The following is a 20,444-nucleotide window of genomic DNA, read 5'->3' as shown; positions in this document are numbered from 1 at the left end:
ATCTCCAGCCAACGTGGGCATCCATTCTCACCCTGCCTCTGCTCCAACATCCTTGACCAGGACCACACCACTACACAGAAGCTTTCTTTACCCTCTCTGGGCTCTGAAACCCCACTGCGGGCCACTGCCCCAACTCCTACCTCCAGTATGGCAGCCTACTCCACTTTCAGATTTCCTAAAAGTCAGCTGTGGTCTTCTGCATCTTCACTGCCTAGTTCTTTTAGTAGTTATTTAAATCTTTCATTGCCTGTATTCCTGTTCTACTAAAAATACTTAGAATGGCTTTTGCTGATTAAATTCTAATGGATACAGTCATTAGCCACTTATTTGAACGTTCACAGAATGAACTATGTTCATTGGCCTCCTTATATTTAGAAAGCAAACGAGGCTCAGGCACAATAAATAAATCCTTACCTATGATATCTTCCTGTGTATGTGAAAATTTCTAGGCAAGGATACACAGAAAACCCCCTAAATCTATGAAGAGAAGCAGAAGTCTCTGTGTGTGTGTATGTAATGTGTCCACACCATGGAATATACTGTTCATCTATTACGTCTGTTAAATAAATTCTCCCCTTCTTTTACCAGAAGATCTTCATTTTCCCTTACAGAATTATCCCTCCACCAATATAATATTAGTAGGATTATCAATGAACATGCCTCTCAGGTGATCCAAACTCTACTAGTATTCCCTACTAGGAATCTGAGTAATAAATACACAGTTAGAGTTGTATTACTCACAGAAGCACTTTGAAGAGACTTACATCTTGCCTAGATACATGGAACTGTACCAGTCTTTGCCCATAAAACCTGGTTATTCAGTTCTTCCTACTGACTCTGTGACCAGACTTCCTGTTGCTTGCCATCAAAGAATACCTTGTAATATATCCACTGTGTGGAAACTAGGTTTAAGTACAGAGAGTCTCCACCAAAAATACCATATTCCATAAAGAGGTGGGAGTACAGAATGCACTGGGTACATGCTTTCAGAAAAAAACACTAACTTATGGAAACCTATACTTTAGCATATCAGTAAGGAGATTTCTTGCCAGCACAAATACATAAAACAAAATCTATTACCAGTCCATGAAAAACAAAAATCTACAGCAGGAGAAGTTAACTCACCAGAACTACAGTGACCTGACTGGTCTCTCACTGTTATGCACTCATAACACCTAAACTCTATTACAACTCCTTCATCCAATCATTTCACTAACATAATATAGTTCTTCCAATGGTCAATTCTTTATCCTAAAGCATTTTTATAATTTGAAAAGCATCACTTTACCCGAATAAAAATTTCCAATTCAGTTTTTCTTCTTTTTTCAATTTTCTCTGCCTCAATTTGGCAAGTGTGGCAAATGTACAGATGGTTGACAGCTGGTCCTCCTCCATACCTAAAGCATGAAGAATTGAATAAGTATGACAATTTTGAAAAAAGCTGATGTTCTAAGAAAATGTCTCCAATTTTTTGTAAAATGTAAAAACCAGATTACCATAAGGACTTGATTTTATGTTTACTAGAGTCAATGATTTTATCAGTTTATTGATTTGCCTGCTTTATCTATATTTCAACTTTCCCTTATAGCTACTTTTGTTACAAAATACGTGTGACGCAACACCAACATTAAGTAAAAGAAGCAGCTTTCAAGAATTAGCATACAACATATAAATCTTAAGTTATACATAACCATAGTTTTAATCATAAGGAGGCTACCCCTGGCCCCTCAGGTAAGAATTCATGACATAAATTATTTTCAATATTAACCAAGAAAAATATAATGAGGAAATTATGTGTGAAATATTTTAAAATAAAATTTAAAACTTTAAAATTTAAGACTTAAATATCACAGCATACTTTTACAGGTACAGATAATCAGAACATAAAAATTAGAATTAATTATCCAGACTAGGGCCACACTAGCTACAAGTCAACTTCACACTTCAGAGTGAATAAATGAAGGAAAAAGGCAGTATTCTACACAAGCAGCATACAGCACAAGTAGCATATATAAAATAATCCAATCCCCTTTTAACGAATTTCACAAACTGATTTTCACAATACCATACTGTCTGATTTAAAAAACAAACCTGCTATATAGGTTATCCCAAATGTTCTGAGGCAGCATCAAAACCAGGTCTTCAATATAACTAGCTTTTCGTGGAGGAACACCTAAAAAAGTTTAAATGGGTCTGTCTCATTCTTAAATTCCTTTGTATTGCTTTTAACTAATTAATCACTTGCATTTTTCAATCATTATTCTTAAAATTCCTCCCCAAAAAGTTAAGTATAAGCATATGTTCCTAAAGATGAACTTATTTCTTAAAATAGAGAAAAATCAGCTAACCAAGATCTTCAAGTATTTAACTTACATAAATCTTTACTAAGCCTTGACTGTGCATTGGGGCAAATCAGAGATAAGTCAAGAGACAATCTTTCCTTCATGGAGCTTATGAGCTAGCAGAAGAAATGAAGCATTTATATAAGTAACTATAATAAAAGGCAGACACAGATCATTGTGGGTTTATGGGAACATTTGGAACAGGAAGAGACTTATGTTAGCAGTTCAAGTAAGGAAATAGTAAGAAAAAAATTCACATACAGAAATATTCTCAAGGTTTAGATTTCTAAATCCAATAAGGGACAATCCTACTATCTCTTGTGGTTTCAAGCAAAAATAATTAATGATAATATCAAGTCTTTAATCATGAAATTTAATTAAAGTGTAACACTAAAGTGTTAAGTATCGTGGGAACAAACACTAACACAGCCAATCACAAAGGCATAAGTTATATTTAGCAAATAACTACATGAGGCTTTTTTGTTAAATTCCAAGTACATTTTCATACTTCGGAAAAGAGCCAGCTATTCATTTAGACAAAGGGAATAAGAGCCATGGATACGGCTGGAGCTGAATGTCTCTCAGCAGAGAAAAATAATATGTAATAAAACTGGCTCATTGTACTGTAATTGGCTGTTTATGTATCTCTTTCTACTATGAAATTAGAGCTCTGAGAATAGATATAGTGTCTTTGATAAACCCAGGCTCTAGGAGAGGGTCTGGAACAGGTACTCAAAAAACATCTGTTCTGTGAAGAGGCTACAGGTTGCCTATAATTAGAAAAAAAAAAAAAAAAACTTATTTCTGAAACCGCAGCAAATTAAACGCAATTAACTTTGGACTCCAGATGGGGAAGTGGGAAATAAAGCTAAAAGGGAAACTCTTGGCTCTTTTCTTACTTGTAAATTATTTAATAGCAAACGCTTACCACTACTTCCATTACAGAGTTTCTTACCTCCATGAATACAGAGAAAATCATTATTTGAAATAGGACCAGGTTCAGCAAAGGTCTTAAATTTATTTAGCCACTGTCGAGAAATATAAAACTGTAGGAGACTTGGTTCCATTATGTTCAACAAATTTGATATCCTCCGCCTCTCCTTCTGTGCTTCTTCGCTGCTCTTCCTATTAAAGACAATGATTCATTAATGCATTTTACTCCATCAGGCTTGTAAGTGAATTTTTGCACTTGTTAGATTTAGCATATGCATTAATACAGTCGTCCCTCCGAATCCATGGGGGATTGGTTCCAGGACCCCTGCAGATACCAAAAATCTGCAAATGCTCAAGTTCCTTATGTAAAATAGTGCAATGTGTGCCCTCTCATATACTTTAAATCACCTCTAGAGTACTTACAATATCTAACACAATGTAAATGCCACGTAAATAGTGGTAAATACAATGTAAATGGTATATAGGCAGTTGCTGGTGTGCAACTTCAAGTTTTGCTTTTTGGAACTTTCTGGGACCTTCCCCCAAAAATATTTTTGATCTGCAATTGATTGAATCCTCAATGTGGAACCCATGGATTTGGAGAATGGACTGTACTACAAATTTTATTAGGTTTTGAAAACTATTCAGGAGAAACATACTTTGATTCACCACCCCCTTGCCCCCCCCCAAGTACATTATACACCCCTAGGTCTGATACTGTATCTTAACTACTGGTAGCCACATAACTACTGGTATTGAACAGGCATTCAAATGTTTGTTAATAAGAGCAATCTAAATAGTTAATCTGCTTTCCTGTTTTAGTAGCTAGTACAATCTTTTATAAGATACTAAAAAGTACCAAGGATTTATTTTTATACTAACACCTCCTTTATTTGCTATTTTAGGAGAAAATATGGTACTTAATCCCTACGGTCAATACCTAATTTTTTTTTAAATTAAAACCAATCTGTCTAAAACAAAATATATTCCTTTGCCCTTCGACTAAATGAGTTAGCATTTTCTTAACCAAACATCATTCTGCATAGAACTTTTCACTTTATTTTTACTTGTATAATGAAATGAGAATAAAATAACTTCTAATCTTTACTCAGCAATCTACTCTGAAAGCCTCGGAAGTCACTATTAACCTCAACATGAGATGTTCTCTTTATTTGTCAAAATGGACTATCCATGAGAGTTATTTTCTCACCTGTAGAAAAGAACATAAGCTTCTGCATTTTGTACAGTAGATTCTGAAACTTCAGTGACACTCTGATCATCAAATTCATACCAGAGATTATTTAAATTGTTTCGGCAGTAGGCAATATAGTGTCCACCTGAATTTAAGTAGAAAAAAATTTTAAATCATTTCACTAATACAAAATTAACACAAGAATGGAAAATAAAACTATTTCTGTATCATCAGTTCCTAGCACAGACTGAATAAAATACAGCAAGAACCTGTATTTTTTTTCCAGTATGTATCCTCACCACCACCACTTGAGGAAATGAATATTAAGACAGAAAATATAATCTTTAACAACCTAGTGTAAAGAAAATCATGTTAGTCTTTATTATTTATCTTCACGCAAAATATAATTTCCAGTATTTAACACTTCAGAGTAAAATTATTCAATTTCCTAAAATTTCTGACATGTTTTCAGTAACCAAAGTTAAAAAAAAATTAATAAAAATCTAACTTTCCATTTTTTTCCTTTTGTTCAATCAGGTGTTGTTTAAGAGATCAATTCAGATGTTTATACCCTTTTTTTTTTTAAATCTAAGAACATATTTCAAACTCTTATACTTACTACTTGCAGTTCCATGGTGACAAATAACTGACAGAAGATCATAGGTAACAATTTGAGCTGGACTATCTTTAGCAAGAAATGGCTGAAGATCCAGGCCTTCCAGTGGAAATGAAACATGAGTACTGATTTTGGTGGAAAACATCAGTTCATGTCTGAATCTTTTAAGATGGATGCACAAAATCTTTTTAAAAGAAGAGAGGTAAGATTATTTAAAATTCTATTGTTTTATATGCTAGATAAAAGACTCTATTAAACATACATATTGTCAAAAGTAAGCATTATCCTGCAATTCTGATAACCTGATTTTGCAGATGTCAGAATGTGGAAAAAGTGAAACATGGTACATCCTAAGTTCACAGGTATTGGCTTTCAAACTTTACATTTTATACCTGCAAGATCCAACAGTGTCTGATTAAATTATGTTCAACGTAGTTTTACTGGTAAGAGCATTTACTTGGTATGCAACTCAGGATTTTAAAAATGGATAATCTTAATAGGGTGTACACAATAACTGGTCAATAAAACCATTCCATTCTTCAACCAATGCTAAAGAATTTACTACACCGTGTTATATAAATGCCATATGTTCCTACCATATCAATTAATTTATGATAAAGTCCATACCTCAGGAAACTTTTGTACTTTACAAAACTTTACTCCATTCCTCAACCTAAGGGGTAAAAAGAGAAAACCAATTTTAATAAACCTGCTTCTCATATGAATTTATAAAACCTTTAATATTTTCAAATATACAGCAAAATTTTTTAAAAATGCAGAAACAAGAGGTTATCAGACTAAAAATGCTCACTACTGAATTACCTGCTACCCCATTTAAAAATATATACTATTGAAACATAGGAATCCTTTATTATAAAAATTATTTAAATGAAGATATTAGTAATAAAAATTTAGTGAGTTGTATAATTCTTTGATGAATATCTTCTACTATCTATGGCCTGGTTATGCCTTTATAACATCCAGATATCAAGTAAAACTGGGTAACATAAAATCTACAACCTTTATTCTTAAATGTGGGAACAAATAATTTGAGATAAAGAGTGGTTATTACTGACAATAAATATTCATATACACTTGATAGATCTCCAGTTTGGATTTTGAGGTAGATGCAAGTTCTTTTCCATCCTCATGATTATCTTTTTCCTAGTTGACACTGTTTTTCAAGAAAGATTCTCCCTCTAGGCCAGCTCCCTTTTCAGCTATCAGCTATGGTTTCAAAGACATGATAATAAATACTTTCCAATTCACTAGGGGTATATTTTTTCCTAGAATGTACAAGGCAGCCTTTTATCCTCATAGACCAAACAATATATCATTCCTTTTTGTCAGGGAGAAGACCAACAGCTGCAGATCAACGTTCCCTGGATTATTGACAAAAGCCAGAAGTTTGTATTATGAAGATTCCAGATCTTATTAGGAGGCCACTGTTCTTCTATTAGAGAGATTCAGAAAAATTTCCAGTTTAGTCTGCCTCAAACATATTTGTTTTCAATTCTCCATTTACTTTTCTTTTATAACTTATCACCAAGAAGCCAGAACTCATCACAAGACAGAAGAAGGTAACTAATAGTAGATACAAAGAAACAAAATCATACTTAACTGTCTTTTTATTCTGCCATCAGACAGCAGGTAACATTAGAGATGGTATAAAGCTTTCTGAATTTTACGCAGATTTGAAACTATGTACCTTTAGAGTCACTTTCACTTTCTAAATCTTGTCTGTTCAAATGGTAACCCAGAAGAGAGCATTGCTTTATTTATGATGACAAAATTCACCTATGTAATGAAAATGTTATATATTCTAGTATGTCTGCAACACATTTACAAAATGGTTTATGCAAAATTACATATTTATTTTATATTTCAAAATACACTTTCATATCTTAGCTAGTCTATTAACTTTCTTAAATTTTTACCACAGATTTGTTTTACTGACCAACCAGTCTCTTCAGTTTCACTAGGACAAAGCTTACTGACCTTAATTTTTCTAAATAAAGTGGAAAATTAACCCCACATGCCCAAATAACCAAGAAAAATACCATTTAAAATACAAAATGTGCAGTTGAAAGCACTGCCAATGGCACTTACTTTTTGCATTTTTCACAACTGTACATATTGTCACCTGAAAATAGAACAGATCTGGTCATTCCTCTCAAATTAAAAGCAAGTTATTTTCTTTTGGTTCTGCAATTCCTTGAGCTTGCCACAGGCTGACCTGGTAGCACAGCAACACAAGGCTCACACTTTTTAGTCTCTGCTCAAGAGTCAGCTCATGATGTGACCTTGCCTACAACACCCTTGAACTCCTTCTTTCCAACCTTGCAGGCCTATCTAAAATAACGTAATGTAAATAACATCCTGCCCATTTCTTCACTTAACAAAATTTACTGACCATTATAAGTCCAAGCAAAGTGCTAGACACACAAAAATAGTAAAGGCTCTTAAATACTATGGAGGAATTCACAGACTAATCCAGATACACAAGTAAGTCTTTTATACTGGTTAAATTTTCCCTTCTTTGAACCCAGAGCAGACTGAAGGCACTTCAAGCACAATATTGTCTAGAACTCTAAGAATCTGTGTAAATTATTTCAGGGTATTTATAGTATTTATATTGCCATGGTAGACATTGGCACAGTGGCAATACGGGCAAGTACTACTTAAACTGCCTGAAAACTAAGCTTTTATAAACAGATTTTAAACTTAGTCCCACTAATATTTAAGATCACCACAACAATTCAGTCATAGATGAAAACTATTTCACATTTCTTACCTTTCAGTTCATCTCTGGCGAAGAAGGCAGCAAGACAATCTTGCAAGGTTACTATTGGACCCCAAAACCAGCTAGGGACACATGAGACAACAAACCTGAAACATCATTGACAGAAAAAAAAAAAAGGAAATGTTCTGCCAGTGCAGCAGAAACAGCAGTTTTAAGAACCAACTAATACAAAGAAAACACACACATACCTCTTCACGTATTCCATGAAAAAAGCTATCCACCCCTGTGGAGCATAAGCTTCGCCACATGATCCTGCTTTGACTATAGAAGTTGGATGACTTGATGAATGCAGCTTAGCAAGGTCTTCCTTGCCAGGAATCGGCAAGGACAGATCTTGAAAGGTCTCGAGAGTTACAGACACCTAAAATTGTTTTGTGTTTTAAGAATGGGATGAAAATAATCCAGCACAAATACTCGAGGACAGATTTTAGACTGCAAAGATCAAAGCAAATCGTAACAAGAAAAACACAATCAAACTGCTTTTAAGTACTAACAGCAGCAAAGATACTAATAACAAAAGCAAAATTGCTTAGAACCAGGTGCTGTTCTAAATTTAATCTCCCATAAACCTTATGAGGTTAACTGCTAACATTCCCATTAGTTGAGGACACTGCAGCCAAGAGAAGTACCTCACATCCACCCACTGTAGCTTGAGGTCTGAACTGTTAAGCACTATTGCTTTTCTTTTTCAAAATAACTTCTAGTGATAGTTTTTAGATAGTTTTAAAAACAAGATGTAGAACCTGGCATGTAATTTTTAAGTAGCTGAAAACATTTCAGAAGAAATTCCACTTAAATATCTGGTACTAAAATAGCCTACATTAAAATGATCCTATTGAAGTCCTTAGATTTGACTTAGATTCTAACACAATAATTGAAAGCTTACTTTGGGTTTTGGGTTTTTTTAATGTCATTTTATATCATTAATTATATTCATCAAGGCACTGAAGTAAAACCATTCTTCAAAAAAGCCTCAAAGAAACTCAGAAACAGAGGTATTACCAAAGAACTCATGATGATTTTAATTTATGCTCTTGTGTATGAATCTTAATACTTTTATTATCTGAACCCAATCTTAACATGGAAAAATATTTACAAGCCATACAACCAAGTGGAGAAGATACATTCACAGCCTTGTGCCTGTGAATAACAACGGTTTCCCAGCATACTAATTTCATCAGCCTTGGGAGAATATGCATGTGTTACCAATTCTTGTTGCTAAGCAACATATCTCCTTTACATGTGACCAGAGATGAAGAAGTGAGTTAATTCTTTCTGTTAACGTATGCCTGTCCAATGGTGGGTCAGACTCATCTTTTAAAAAGTATGTTTTTGTAACAAAAAGAAAGGGGAAAAAAAGTATGCTGCTATTACTTTCAAAAAACAAATTCAACTCCTAGAATCAATTTATACTGAAGTAAACACAAGAAATACATGTATAATCATCAACAGTAAGGAGAAGGAATTAAACTTTTCACACCATTTTGTCAGGTTTGTTTTAAAAAGAGCATTTGACAGAAGTTTTCTATGTATTATAAATCCCTCATACTCACCCTGTCACAAGTCAGACACTGCACAGAACTAATGATTGTTCCATCAAATATGTCTGAAATAACACTTCGGTATTTTTTGTGCTGTTTTTTTCTCTTTGGAGATGATGCAGATTGAGCTGAGACTGAAAAACAAGTAGAGAACATTTTTTAAAAATTCAAAGCAAAAAAACAAATCAAAGTAGTTCCTCTGGCATTTTTTTTTCTGGGATCTTTAACAGTAAAATTTACTATGCTGAAGAAATTTGTCAAAATACCTTTCAAGAGCATTAGCTTTAAAAACACACACACATACACACAAACCCCCACAAAAAACAAACCACCAAAGAGAAACCATGATGAAACAGGAAGAGTTTAGTCTCTCCACCTTGACTTCAACCAGAATAGTTTTGCTTTTACTTACTTGTCTGTTTTTTCTTCAAAGTAAGGTGTTATTTGAAGAAAAGATTCTATTATGTTTTGAGAGTTCTTCATATATTCTAGATACGAGTCTTTTGTCAGCTATGTGATCTGCAAATATTCTCCCAATTTTATCTTTTCATTCTCTTAATAGTGTCTTTTGCCAAGAAAGATTTTAATTTTTTTCTTTTATAGATCATGCTTCTGATATCTTTAAAGAATTCTAACGCAAGGTCATGAAGACTCTTATAGGAGTTTTATAGTTTTACATTTTATAATACTGGATCTCTCATACACAGCTGGTCAGAATGCAAAATACAACCACTCCGAGAAACAACTTCATACAACATTAAACATAAAACTAAGCAATAAAAACCCAATAACCCCACAGCCAGGTGTTACCCTAAATAAATGAAAATTTATGTTCATACAGAAACCTGAACATGTATATTTATAGCAACATTATTCATAACTGCCAAAAACTGGAAACAAATTCAAACATCCTTCAGTGAGAGAATAAACAGTAGCACAGTCATATAATGGAATACTACTCAATAATAAAAAGGAACTACTCTGACATGTAACGTGACTTAAACGCATGATGTTAAGTGAAAGAAGCCTATTTCAAAAGACAACATACTATATGATCCCATTTATATGATATTCCGGAAAAGGCAAAACAATAGGAATAGCGATCAACAGGGCTGGGGCTTAGGGAGGGGTAGTGGGAAGTTCTAATTACAAAGGCGTAGTGTGAGGGAATTCTTTGGGGTGTTGGAACTGTTCTATATCCTGATTCTGGTGGAGGTGGTGGTAAGAACCTATGCATGTGTTAAAACTCAGACCTCTACACCAAAAGAGTGAATTCTATTGTATTTAAACTTGTGCCACACACACAAAAAATTTTAAATCATTGTTGGGTAAAATTATGCTGTCAATTTTAAAGGCTTGAATAAAATTTCATAATTAACACTTTATCAAAGCAAAGGAACCTGAACAACTGAAACTTCTACCTTTTTTGTGTGTGGGTGCCAATCCTGGCCACAAATTGCCTGATTTAGGAGGGCTTGCTGATAAACGTGGGTTAACACCTTCATTTGATGGGAGGATCTGTGGTGTAGACAGGTCATTCAAATGGACATCAGTAATATATTCTGTAATATTTAAAATTTGTATTATTACCTTAAATAGTAAAATTATTCCACTTGTCAAATAATGTTAATTTAAAGCTTTCTTCACTTGAGATTTTGACCACAATTCACGTTATGTCAAGTGAAATACTTGATAGACAATATGCCTACTAAGCAAAGTAACTGATTTTTTTCTACCTTAGGAATCCAATTAATGTTTATAACACATTACTTTTGTAGGCAATTCAGAAAGTGCGCAGTGTAAATATGAAGCCAAAGAGGATCACAGTTGTCCTAATTTAGTATTTAAAAAACAAAAGCTATTTAGGACAGTTTTTAGAAAGTTTTAAAACCCTATGGGAGAAAAAGAAATTATTCTCCCAAATTAACATAGTAATCAAAACCTAAGAAGAAATTTAGGGATAAAATAATCATAAATATTTTATTCTTACTGTGATAAAAGAAAATATACCCCCCTGTCAGAAAAATGCCTTTTTGAAATTAAATTATAAATCAAGAAAATATAAGCTCCATGAGAGCTATCTTGACAACTTCCTGTTGGATTCCTAATACATGACATACATTCCAGGGCAAGGGACTGCTCAAAAGTATTTGAGCGAAGAAAAGAGACTGTTCATAAAAGACCCTGAAACAGAATGATTTCAAGGATTATTCCAGATAATGCAAAATAAATGATTTTTATTACTTTCACAGAGGCATTTCTCACTATCTCAACCATGACTAGAAGCAGACTGTATTATACTGGGGTAGGAGAGACAAGGAGACTCACTCTAGGCCTTTCAGAAGGGAATAAAGTAAATATGATCTGGGTCAGGGAGTGGCAAATGTCTCCTATAAAAGACCAGACAGTAAATATTTCAGGCTTTGCATGTCATAAATGATCTTTGTGACATTTTTAAGCTAGGTCTTTAAAAAAATGTAAAAGCTCAGATCCTTGATCTAGGTCATCAATTAGTAACTAATTGTAAGAATAAACCTGCTATGGAATAATAAAGAACTAGTACGTCTCTCAGTCATGCTTAATCAGGCTTAGCCTAGACTGCTAAGTGTTTCAACATGGAAATTTCACATATTTATGGACTAAACAACTTCTCAACACATATAAACTTCCAAACATAAGGTCAGTCTAATGAAGGAGTCTAACACATTTTCCTAACTAGAAGACATTTAAGCATTGTACCACAAGTGGTCCTGTGGTTAAGGAAATATCCTTTTCCCAAGGAAAAAATTGGGGGTTCATTCAAAAGCCTAAATAGTATAGTAGTTCCCACTCTTCAGTAATTACAGAACATAATTTTTTTGTTCCTTGTCTGCCACTTATATTGAGATCAGAGAATCTGAACCTCTGATGGTTTAATTTTATGTGCTTTGTTAAATTAAATAACACATTAGGCCAAGATAAGTTAACCCTAGAAGAAACAAATGCACACTGCAAAGCAACCTAGCTCAACTATCTTTCATTTGGCTACCTGCTCTTTCTCAAAGAAACACTGACCAGTATTACAGTATAATCTATCGTAACAGGGTTCATTATAATTAATTAAACTCCTACATCAAAACATATAACAAATATTTCATAGCTGATGTAACTTCAATGATAGCAATCTATATCTAATAGTCTACAATTTGGGTTATTTTGCAATTCTGCAGATCTCAACCAAATCTGCCTTAATTGACATTAACTAAACACTCACATGCAAATACTGCTAAACTCTACTAGTTAGAAAAATCCCAAAGTAACACCCCTCTTTCTTCAAATCAGTATGGTTGAACTATAATGTCATATACTACACACAAAAATTAAGCTAAAGCTATCAATTATTCTATTTCATTTTTATTATGACAAATATAAACTGTGAACATTAACATGTAAATTAGAAATGTGTTCTAATTTTAGTCACATGCTAGGTTAATCCCCCCCCCAAAATCAGAAAATGGTAAAATAACAAATATAATCTTACATATAAATATATCTCATACTCCTTGTCTAGAAATGAAACACTATCACTTGCAAATTATAAAAATTATCACCTGAAGTTCTGCTGTGTATTTGTACTTTGACAGTTTCCTGGTTGTTCAAGTCAACTGTTTCAGACAAAGAGTCTCTATCTTTATCTAATTCTCCTTCAGAATTTACTTTGCTAATTTTATTGCACATCTTCTCTTTTTGCCAATCTTTTGACATTTCTGAATTGTTCTCCTCATCCTGAATTAACATTGTTGTTTCATTATTATCTTCAGAGAAGCTTCTAGAGCCATTTTCATTTTCGGTTTTATCGCTGCTGCTACAAGAATCACAGGACTGAAAATCTACATCTGATTGGCTCTTGTCTTCTTCCATGGTCTCCTCAGTCGTTATAGTTTGAGGATCCTCTTCTACTTCCATGACCTGTTCTTTCAATTCTTCATGAAGCAGATCCATTAAACACCGAAGGAATTCTTGAGCATCCTAATATATAAGCAACATAGATATTACTATTTCATTTAAAATATGTGTATATAGAAATTTGAGGGAGAATATATAAATGTGGTTAGCAACTGATTTCTAAATGTGTAGCATTATACTGAGGTAATACAACTCTGTAGAATCTAGGGCATTGGAAGGATAGGAAGTACTAAGTTCTAAAAAGTTGTTTAAATACAACAAAAGTAATTTAAAAAACTGAAGATGATCTTGAGGTCAGCTTTTGGTGCTGCTGCCATTTTAAAAAACTGGAGAAGTATTAGGTATAAAGAAAACATGCCTCATCTAACAATCAGAATTCAGAGAGATGGCCTAAGTTCAAATATAAAATGAAAGCTTTATCTACAGAGCAAAAATAAACAAATGGGTCCTAATTGAAAGCTTTTGCACAGCAAAGGAAACCATCAACAAAATGAACAACCTACTGAATGGGAGAAGATACTCGCAAATGATACGACCAATATGAGGGTTAGTATCCAATATATATAAACAGCTCATATAACACCACCAAAAAAATAAACAACCCAATTAAAAAACCTGAACACACATTTTTCCAAAGAGGAAACACAGATGGCCAACAGGCATGTGAAAAGACACTCAACATCATTAATCATCAGGGAAATACAAATCAAAACCACAGTGAGATTATCTCCTCACACAGGTCAGAACAGCTATTATCAATAAGAACATAAATAAAAATGTTGGCAAAGATGTGGAGAAAAAAGGAACCCTCGTATACTTTTGGGTTTGTAAATTGCTACACCCACTGTGGAAAATAGAATGGAGGTTTCTCAAAAAACTAAAAATAGAACTACCATATGACCCAGCAATTCCACTCCTGGGTATATATCTGAAAAGAAAAAAAAAAACTTATTTGAAAAGATACATGTACCACAATGCTCATAGCAGCATCAGTTATAATTGCCAAGATGTGGAAGCAAGCTAAGGGTCCATCAACAGATGAATGGATAAAGATGTGATGTACATGTGTGCGTGTGTGCATGAGCATGTGTGTATGGAATGGAATACTACTCAGCTATAAAAAAGAATGAAATTTTGCTATTTGCAGCAATAAGGATGGATCTGTGAGGGCATTATGTTAAGTGAAATAAGTCAGACAGAGAAAGACAAATACTGTATGATACCATTTATATACAGAATCTCAAAAATGCAGCAATCTAGTGAATAAAACAAAAAAGAACCAGACTAAGATATAGAGAACTAGTAGTTACCAGTTGTGAGAAGGAAAGGGGGGCGGGCAATATAAGTGTAAGGAGGAAAAAAAGAGTTAATATGGGATTATATGAAATCATGTATGTGAAACTTTTGAAAATTGTAAAGCACTAGAGAATTTAAGGAATTTTTCATGAAATAAAAAATTAACTGAAATTTAAAAATTTTAATAACTTTTTGAAAGCTTTATCTAATTTTGTACTATATCTCAAAGAAAAATCCTTGATCAGCCTGCAATGTTTACTAAAAATACAAATCCATAGGCCTCAACTTATCTCTCATATCTACCAAATCAGTCTCTGTGACCCAAGAATTTGTGCCAGAAAAAAGTTAACAGGGTACAGGTATGTTTTGAAAAAGAATATGTGAGGGTCCAGAAAAAGACTCAATTATATATCAATGTAAGCATAAAAATGAAGAAGAAACTTAAAATCAGATAAGAAAATTCTTTAATTTGGTACAATTTGTTAGCTGTGAAAAATTAAATTTGGATCATATTATGATATGAAATATATGACAGATGTACTAAAGAATTCAATTTTTAATTAAATCATAAATACAGAAAATATAGGTAAAAATTTATCTCTGGATGTGGAACTTTTCAAAGCTAAAAGCACTAGAGTACACTGACATGTTTACATACCCCCAAACTTAAAATTTCTGGAAAAATATGAAGTTAAGAGAAAGGTAGAAGAATATAAGCAAAAAATATAATGGGTTATTATTTTTAGCAAATAAAGACATTATTAGTGATAACCCCCCAAAGTAAATAGACAAGTAAAATAAATTATAAGGGAAGAAATACAAATGACTATATAATGGCATAATGCATAATAGTATTTTACAAATGCATTACAGATTAATATTATGAATACAAAGCAATAAAGACTTACCTGCTGAGAATACCCCCGAAATGTTGGGTTTACAGTTTTAATTCCTTGAAACAGATTAGTAGGCACAACAGATCCTGGCCTGAGGAAGAAAACATTTTTCATAAATTTGTGATTTTTAGTTTTTATTTTAGAAATGAGCATAAAGAATTCAAAGAGTTAAGGTGAAAATTATTTGTGTTTCAAAGAATCATTCTAAATTCCAGTAGTACATTTCATAGGCTCATTAAATAACTTATTTCTGATATTTAAGCTACACTTTATAGTTCTCCTTAATGAAATGATCATGCTGTACAATGTAATTTTTCAAAAATACTTCTAATTGCTTAAAATAATATTTTAATTACATAAAAGTCTGGGATAATTAAGTATACATAGTACACTAAAAAATGTACAAACAAGTTTCTACTGTATAGCACAGGGAACTATATTCAACATCTTGTAGTAACCTATGATGAAAAAGTATGAAAAGGAATATACGTATGTATATGTGTGACTAAAACATTATGCTGTAAACCAGAAATTGATACAACATTGTAAACTTACTATACTTAAACAACAAAAAAATTTAAACCAACCAAGTACCCATGAAAACAAAAATGAAAAGTTAACCAGATGTGAGAGTTAATTGCTTAGAATTCTGTACTACGACACTTCTGAAGTTAGTAAATTTCCAAGAATATTAAGTTTAAACCATAGTTTCAGGGCAAAGAAGCTTAAATATAGTAGTTAAGGGCTAGCTCTACCTTTGCAGAAAGGAATTTAGAAACAGAGCCTGTGGCAGCAGTGCATAATATCTAATAGGGATAAATGAGAATAGACAATTCTGGCTCTTGAATGTTAGAGATGTGAATGAGATTTATCTTCACATTCCAAAAGAACTCATTAAAACCCTCTTTTCTAAAGGAGGGTATATAAAGCTCAGTGGTAGAGACTGTGTGCTTAGCATGCACAAGGTCCTGGGTTCAATCCCCAGTACCTCCATGAAAAAAAAACAATAATAAATTATTAAACCTAATTATCTCCCCTTTCCCCTCCACAAAAAAATCCTCTTTTCCTAGCATACTGAAGTAACAGTTAATAACAAATTTTTAACTTAAGAGATACTCTTTATTAGGGAGTCAAATATCTCAAAGAAAACTGAGGCACTTAAGAATATAACAATGTCAAAGCTTTGTTGATTATTTTCTTAGGAGTAAAGGTGAGCAGTTCTTAGAAACCATCAAAAGCAATTTTCTCAATAGTTCTAATACAAAAACAGTAAAATATTACAGCAAACAATTATTCTTCTAATGCTATACTTTGATGCAAATAAACATAAGCAGAAACATAAACATTTATATATGTCTCTATGGTCAGATTTTAGCATTGTGACAATGCCTATTCCTGAATTAAAATTCAAAAGCGTCAGTAACAGCAGCTTCAGCAGTTCAACATTTTATCTCCAGTTCAGATACTTCTTTTGGATGTTCAGTTTCAAACGTAACATGCCCAAAACTGAATTGTCTCATATATGCTTCTCTTCTCCTTTTTTTTATCTCTATAGACGCACCTGCAAATGTTTAGTATTTATGATATTCATTTTAAAAATATAATAAAGAAAATAAACCTATTAAGTACAAGTACATACCTGCTTTTATGCCACAGTTCTGTCATCAGTTTGAGATAACTTTTACAAATAGCTGGTTTCTTATCTGTTCGGGCTAGTCCTCCACAATCAAGAAAAAACTGTGTCAAAGGTGGGCTAGTTTCAAAAAAGAAAAATGTTGTAACAGAGTCAAAGCTTAGTATTGATTGACTTCTAGTCATTCAGTGAATTGACAGCACATAGAGCCCTGTATCTATTATTTCTTTGCTCCCTTTTACAACTTCACATTCATTTCTTCCTAATCTTGCTCAACCCATCAAACCAGATTTGACCCATCACAGAGTCTGCAACGCTGCCAGATCCAGTCAGCACCTTTCATTTCCCTCTCAGCAGCATTTGTCAAAAGTGATTTACTCCCTTCTCTTGACCCATGTAATGCACTTTTCTACTTTTTTTCTTTACCCTCTGGCAATATTTTCCCCTCTTTATTATTTTTTCTGCTCTTACCAGATATCTAAATATCACGTTTTCTTAGGACTTGGCCCTATGACTTCCTCTCTTCCCTGGGTGATCGCCCACAGAACAGTCCAGCCTGCCCTTACCTACTTTACAGGACCAGGATTAAGACAGAAGAAAATCCAAATACTTTATTAGAGATTCTCCATGTACTGAAAAATAGAAAATATTTTCCTAGGATCTCTGAACTAAAAGTGATTTGGGGAATTAACTAGTTCAAGCTCCTTATTCACTAGATGTAAATACAACTAACTTCCTCAAAGACAAACAACTAACTTCCTCAAAGACATACAATGACCCAGGATCTGAGCCAGGGTCAGCAGTCTTAGACAACTACAGACATGAACAGACTAACTCCAGTGGGACAACAACGGATCGTGTCCCAACCCAGCTTTTTGCCAGCTCTACCTTAGGAGTTACTCAACAAGAAAGAAGAAATAACTTTTCCAGGAATAGTTACACATTTAGGTTTTAGTTATTTTCTAAGTGGGGACATTTCAGAAAGGGGGAGAGTGACATTTATTGAGAGGGGTGAGGGAAGAGATACAAAAAGGGATTTATCAGACCCTGTTGGCTAGGGGAAATGAACAGAATTGTTATCTCTTTCTCGTGTTAATATTAATAGTAGTAGTACTACTATTACTTTCTTTTCTCCTCTTTCTCCTCTCACTCCTCCTTTTTTTTCCCTGAGCATACTATAGCAGCATGGTTTTCTGCTCCAAGAGTAACTTTAAAAAGCTATACTAACAAAACAAAATTAATTTCTCTACTTACCAATTAGAAAGAGCCTGCAAAGCTGCATTCATATAACAAGTGTTTCCAATATTTTTCAAACCTGTAAGACCTATTAAGAAAAATTTTAGGTTATGTCATTATTCAACAATACCATGACTCAATTTTGGGAGTGTTTACTGAATATGTAACTAGGTAATCATTACGTTCCCAAACTTGCTCAGGAAATACAAAATACATTATGGAAATACAAACAGCAACTTGAACAACTCAGAGAAGCCAGAGTTATACCAAAGTGTTAATTTTCAAATAACTATTTAAATACACACCTAAAGGGTTAAAATTCCCTTATATCAATTACAGACCAGAAAAAATCTGTACTAAATCATATACAGATAGTTTAAACTCAGAACCGTAGGCTTTAGTAAAAAGTTTTCTAAAGACATGGGCAGTGCCAGACAAGAGAGTGTTATACAGGAGAATTATTTTACCTCTGGCCTTAAGTTCATCTTCTTCTTCCACTTCTATATCCAGATCGTCAAATACAGCAACTAGAGGAGTTTTTAGTGTTGTGTTACTGGGTATTTTAAAATCCTTGATAACAGAAAAGATAGCAAATTTGAACAAATCCTTAATTAAAATTCTAAAAAAAAATGTTTTCTCATATGTTTATCTACACTCTAAATATTAAATGATTATATACAACTCCAAGAAATCAAAGTATTAGAATAAAATTTATGTTTATATTTTGAAAGTAAGAAGGTACTATACTAGGTACCAGCATGTCACTTTTACTAACATATGCACTTGAATAACAAAGCCCCTTGTGACTTTCCTGAATTTAAACATAATTAACTCCAATTTAGTGAGATCACATTACAGCCACAAAGACCTAAGAGCACATATCCTATATTCTTTACAGATTTTGCCAACTTTCTACAGGAAAAAAAATACTGAAGTTTCTCCATCATAATACACCAACTTATTTGTATCTGTAATTCTCCTGATACTTCTTACTGAAGCTAGTTTGCATCCTTTTATACATATGAAGTAGTTTTAAATTATAAAAAAAAAAACCCAATATTAATTCCTGAGAATTGGATTAATTCAAGAGGTTGCAACTGGTCACCTGTTGGTCAAATATTAGTCCACACTTTAAAAAAAAAAAGTACAGAAACAAAACAAAAGCAAAACTTTGAGTTAATATTTTAAAAATTGGGAGAGCTCACATAAAAATCAGATTTTGCAAGTTCTCTTGTAATAGCAGATCAAAGTATATTGGACCAACTTAGCAACAATTAGTGGGAAGAGGAAACTGAACAGCAGCACGGACTTACCATGTGCTGATTCTCCAGCTTATTACAGCCTTATTCCACTTCCACAAGGCATACATATGCACTTACACACACCCACTTTATACATGTACATTCCTGGCATCTATAGATACTAGACATTTGGACTGGCCCCATCTTCTCATTTCTCAGTACAGAGAAATACAGAGGCTTAAAAAAAAAATCATTCAAAATCTTACCTCCTAGAAAACTGTTTGAAAAATCTTAATGACATCTGAATGGTTACCAATATTGTTAATTTCATAATTAATGCTCTGATGAACAGGGAGTTCAAACAGCCTAATTTCTAAAGAAATTTGTACAAATAACTTTTTTTCTTCGGAGTAATTTCTTCAACAATGGGATCATCAGGAAATTGCATGAAATTAAATTCATGCCTTTTATGAGTTATAAATATAACTCACCATAAAATTACTCATAAGCCATTAGAAAAGCATCAGTATATTCATTTAACCAGATTCAGCACTCATTAAGAGTTTGCAATCATAATCTATTTGTGCAGAAATGGCAACAGATAGCTGTTTATTTTCAAACTACCAGGGCATTAAAAAAAAAAAAAAAACCACATTTCTGAATGGTAAATAGGTGTCAGTGGGTGAAATATAATAATGGTGATTTATTAACTAGAGTTATTCAACTGAAACTAAAATGCAACGAGTATACCTTGTCTAAAATCTAGTCAC

General features: G+C 33.1%; 1 protein-coding gene across 4 annotated transcripts in view; it reads right to left on the bottom strand.

The window, feature by feature from the left end:
* USP33 (ubiquitin specific peptidase 33) overlaps positions 1 to 20,444 on the bottom strand; it is a 53,857-nt gene that overhangs the window by 10,128 nt on the left and 23,285 nt on the right. For 2 of the 4 annotated variants that reach the window (XM_074376191.1, XM_074376194.1), the window contains 16 exons: positions 18,901 to 19,003; positions 18,452 to 18,521; positions 17,204 to 17,317; positions 15,577 to 15,655; positions 13,018 to 13,435; positions 10,849 to 10,989; positions 9,440 to 9,561; positions 8,075 to 8,247; positions 7,878 to 7,972; positions 7,193 to 7,226; positions 5,711 to 5,756; positions 5,087 to 5,267; positions 4,486 to 4,612; positions 3,298 to 3,467; positions 2,092 to 2,173; positions 1,289 to 1,397 (listed from right to left, as the gene is read on the bottom strand). In XM_074376191.1, the coding sequence (XP_074232292.1) occupies positions 1,289 to 1,397; positions 2,092 to 2,173; positions 3,298 to 3,467; positions 4,486 to 4,612; positions 5,087 to 5,267; positions 5,711 to 5,756; positions 7,193 to 7,226; positions 7,878 to 7,972; positions 8,075 to 8,247; positions 9,440 to 9,561; positions 10,849 to 10,989; positions 13,018 to 13,435; positions 15,577 to 15,655; positions 17,204 to 17,317; positions 18,452 to 18,521; positions 18,901 to 19,003 (2,064 nt within the window). The remainder of the gene's footprint in view (positions 1 to 1,288; positions 1,398 to 2,091; positions 2,174 to 3,297; positions 3,468 to 4,485; positions 4,613 to 5,086; positions 5,268 to 5,710; positions 5,757 to 7,192; positions 7,227 to 7,877; positions 7,973 to 8,074; positions 8,248 to 9,439; positions 9,562 to 10,848; positions 10,990 to 13,017; positions 13,436 to 15,576; positions 15,656 to 17,203; positions 17,318 to 18,451; positions 18,522 to 18,900; positions 19,004 to 20,444) is intronic. The other 2 variants (XM_074376192.1, XM_074376193.1) reach the window with 2 other exon arrangements.

This window comes from Camelus bactrianus, chromosome 13, assembly GCF_048773025.1.
Source record: "Camelus bactrianus isolate YW-2024 breed Bactrian camel chromosome 13, ASM4877302v1, whole genome shotgun sequence".
Lineage (NCBI taxonomy): Eukaryota > Metazoa > Chordata > Mammalia > Artiodactyla > Camelidae > Camelus > Camelus bactrianus.
Note: the sequence above shows the minus strand (reverse complement) of the source record. Positions and strands in the feature narration are given on the sequence as shown.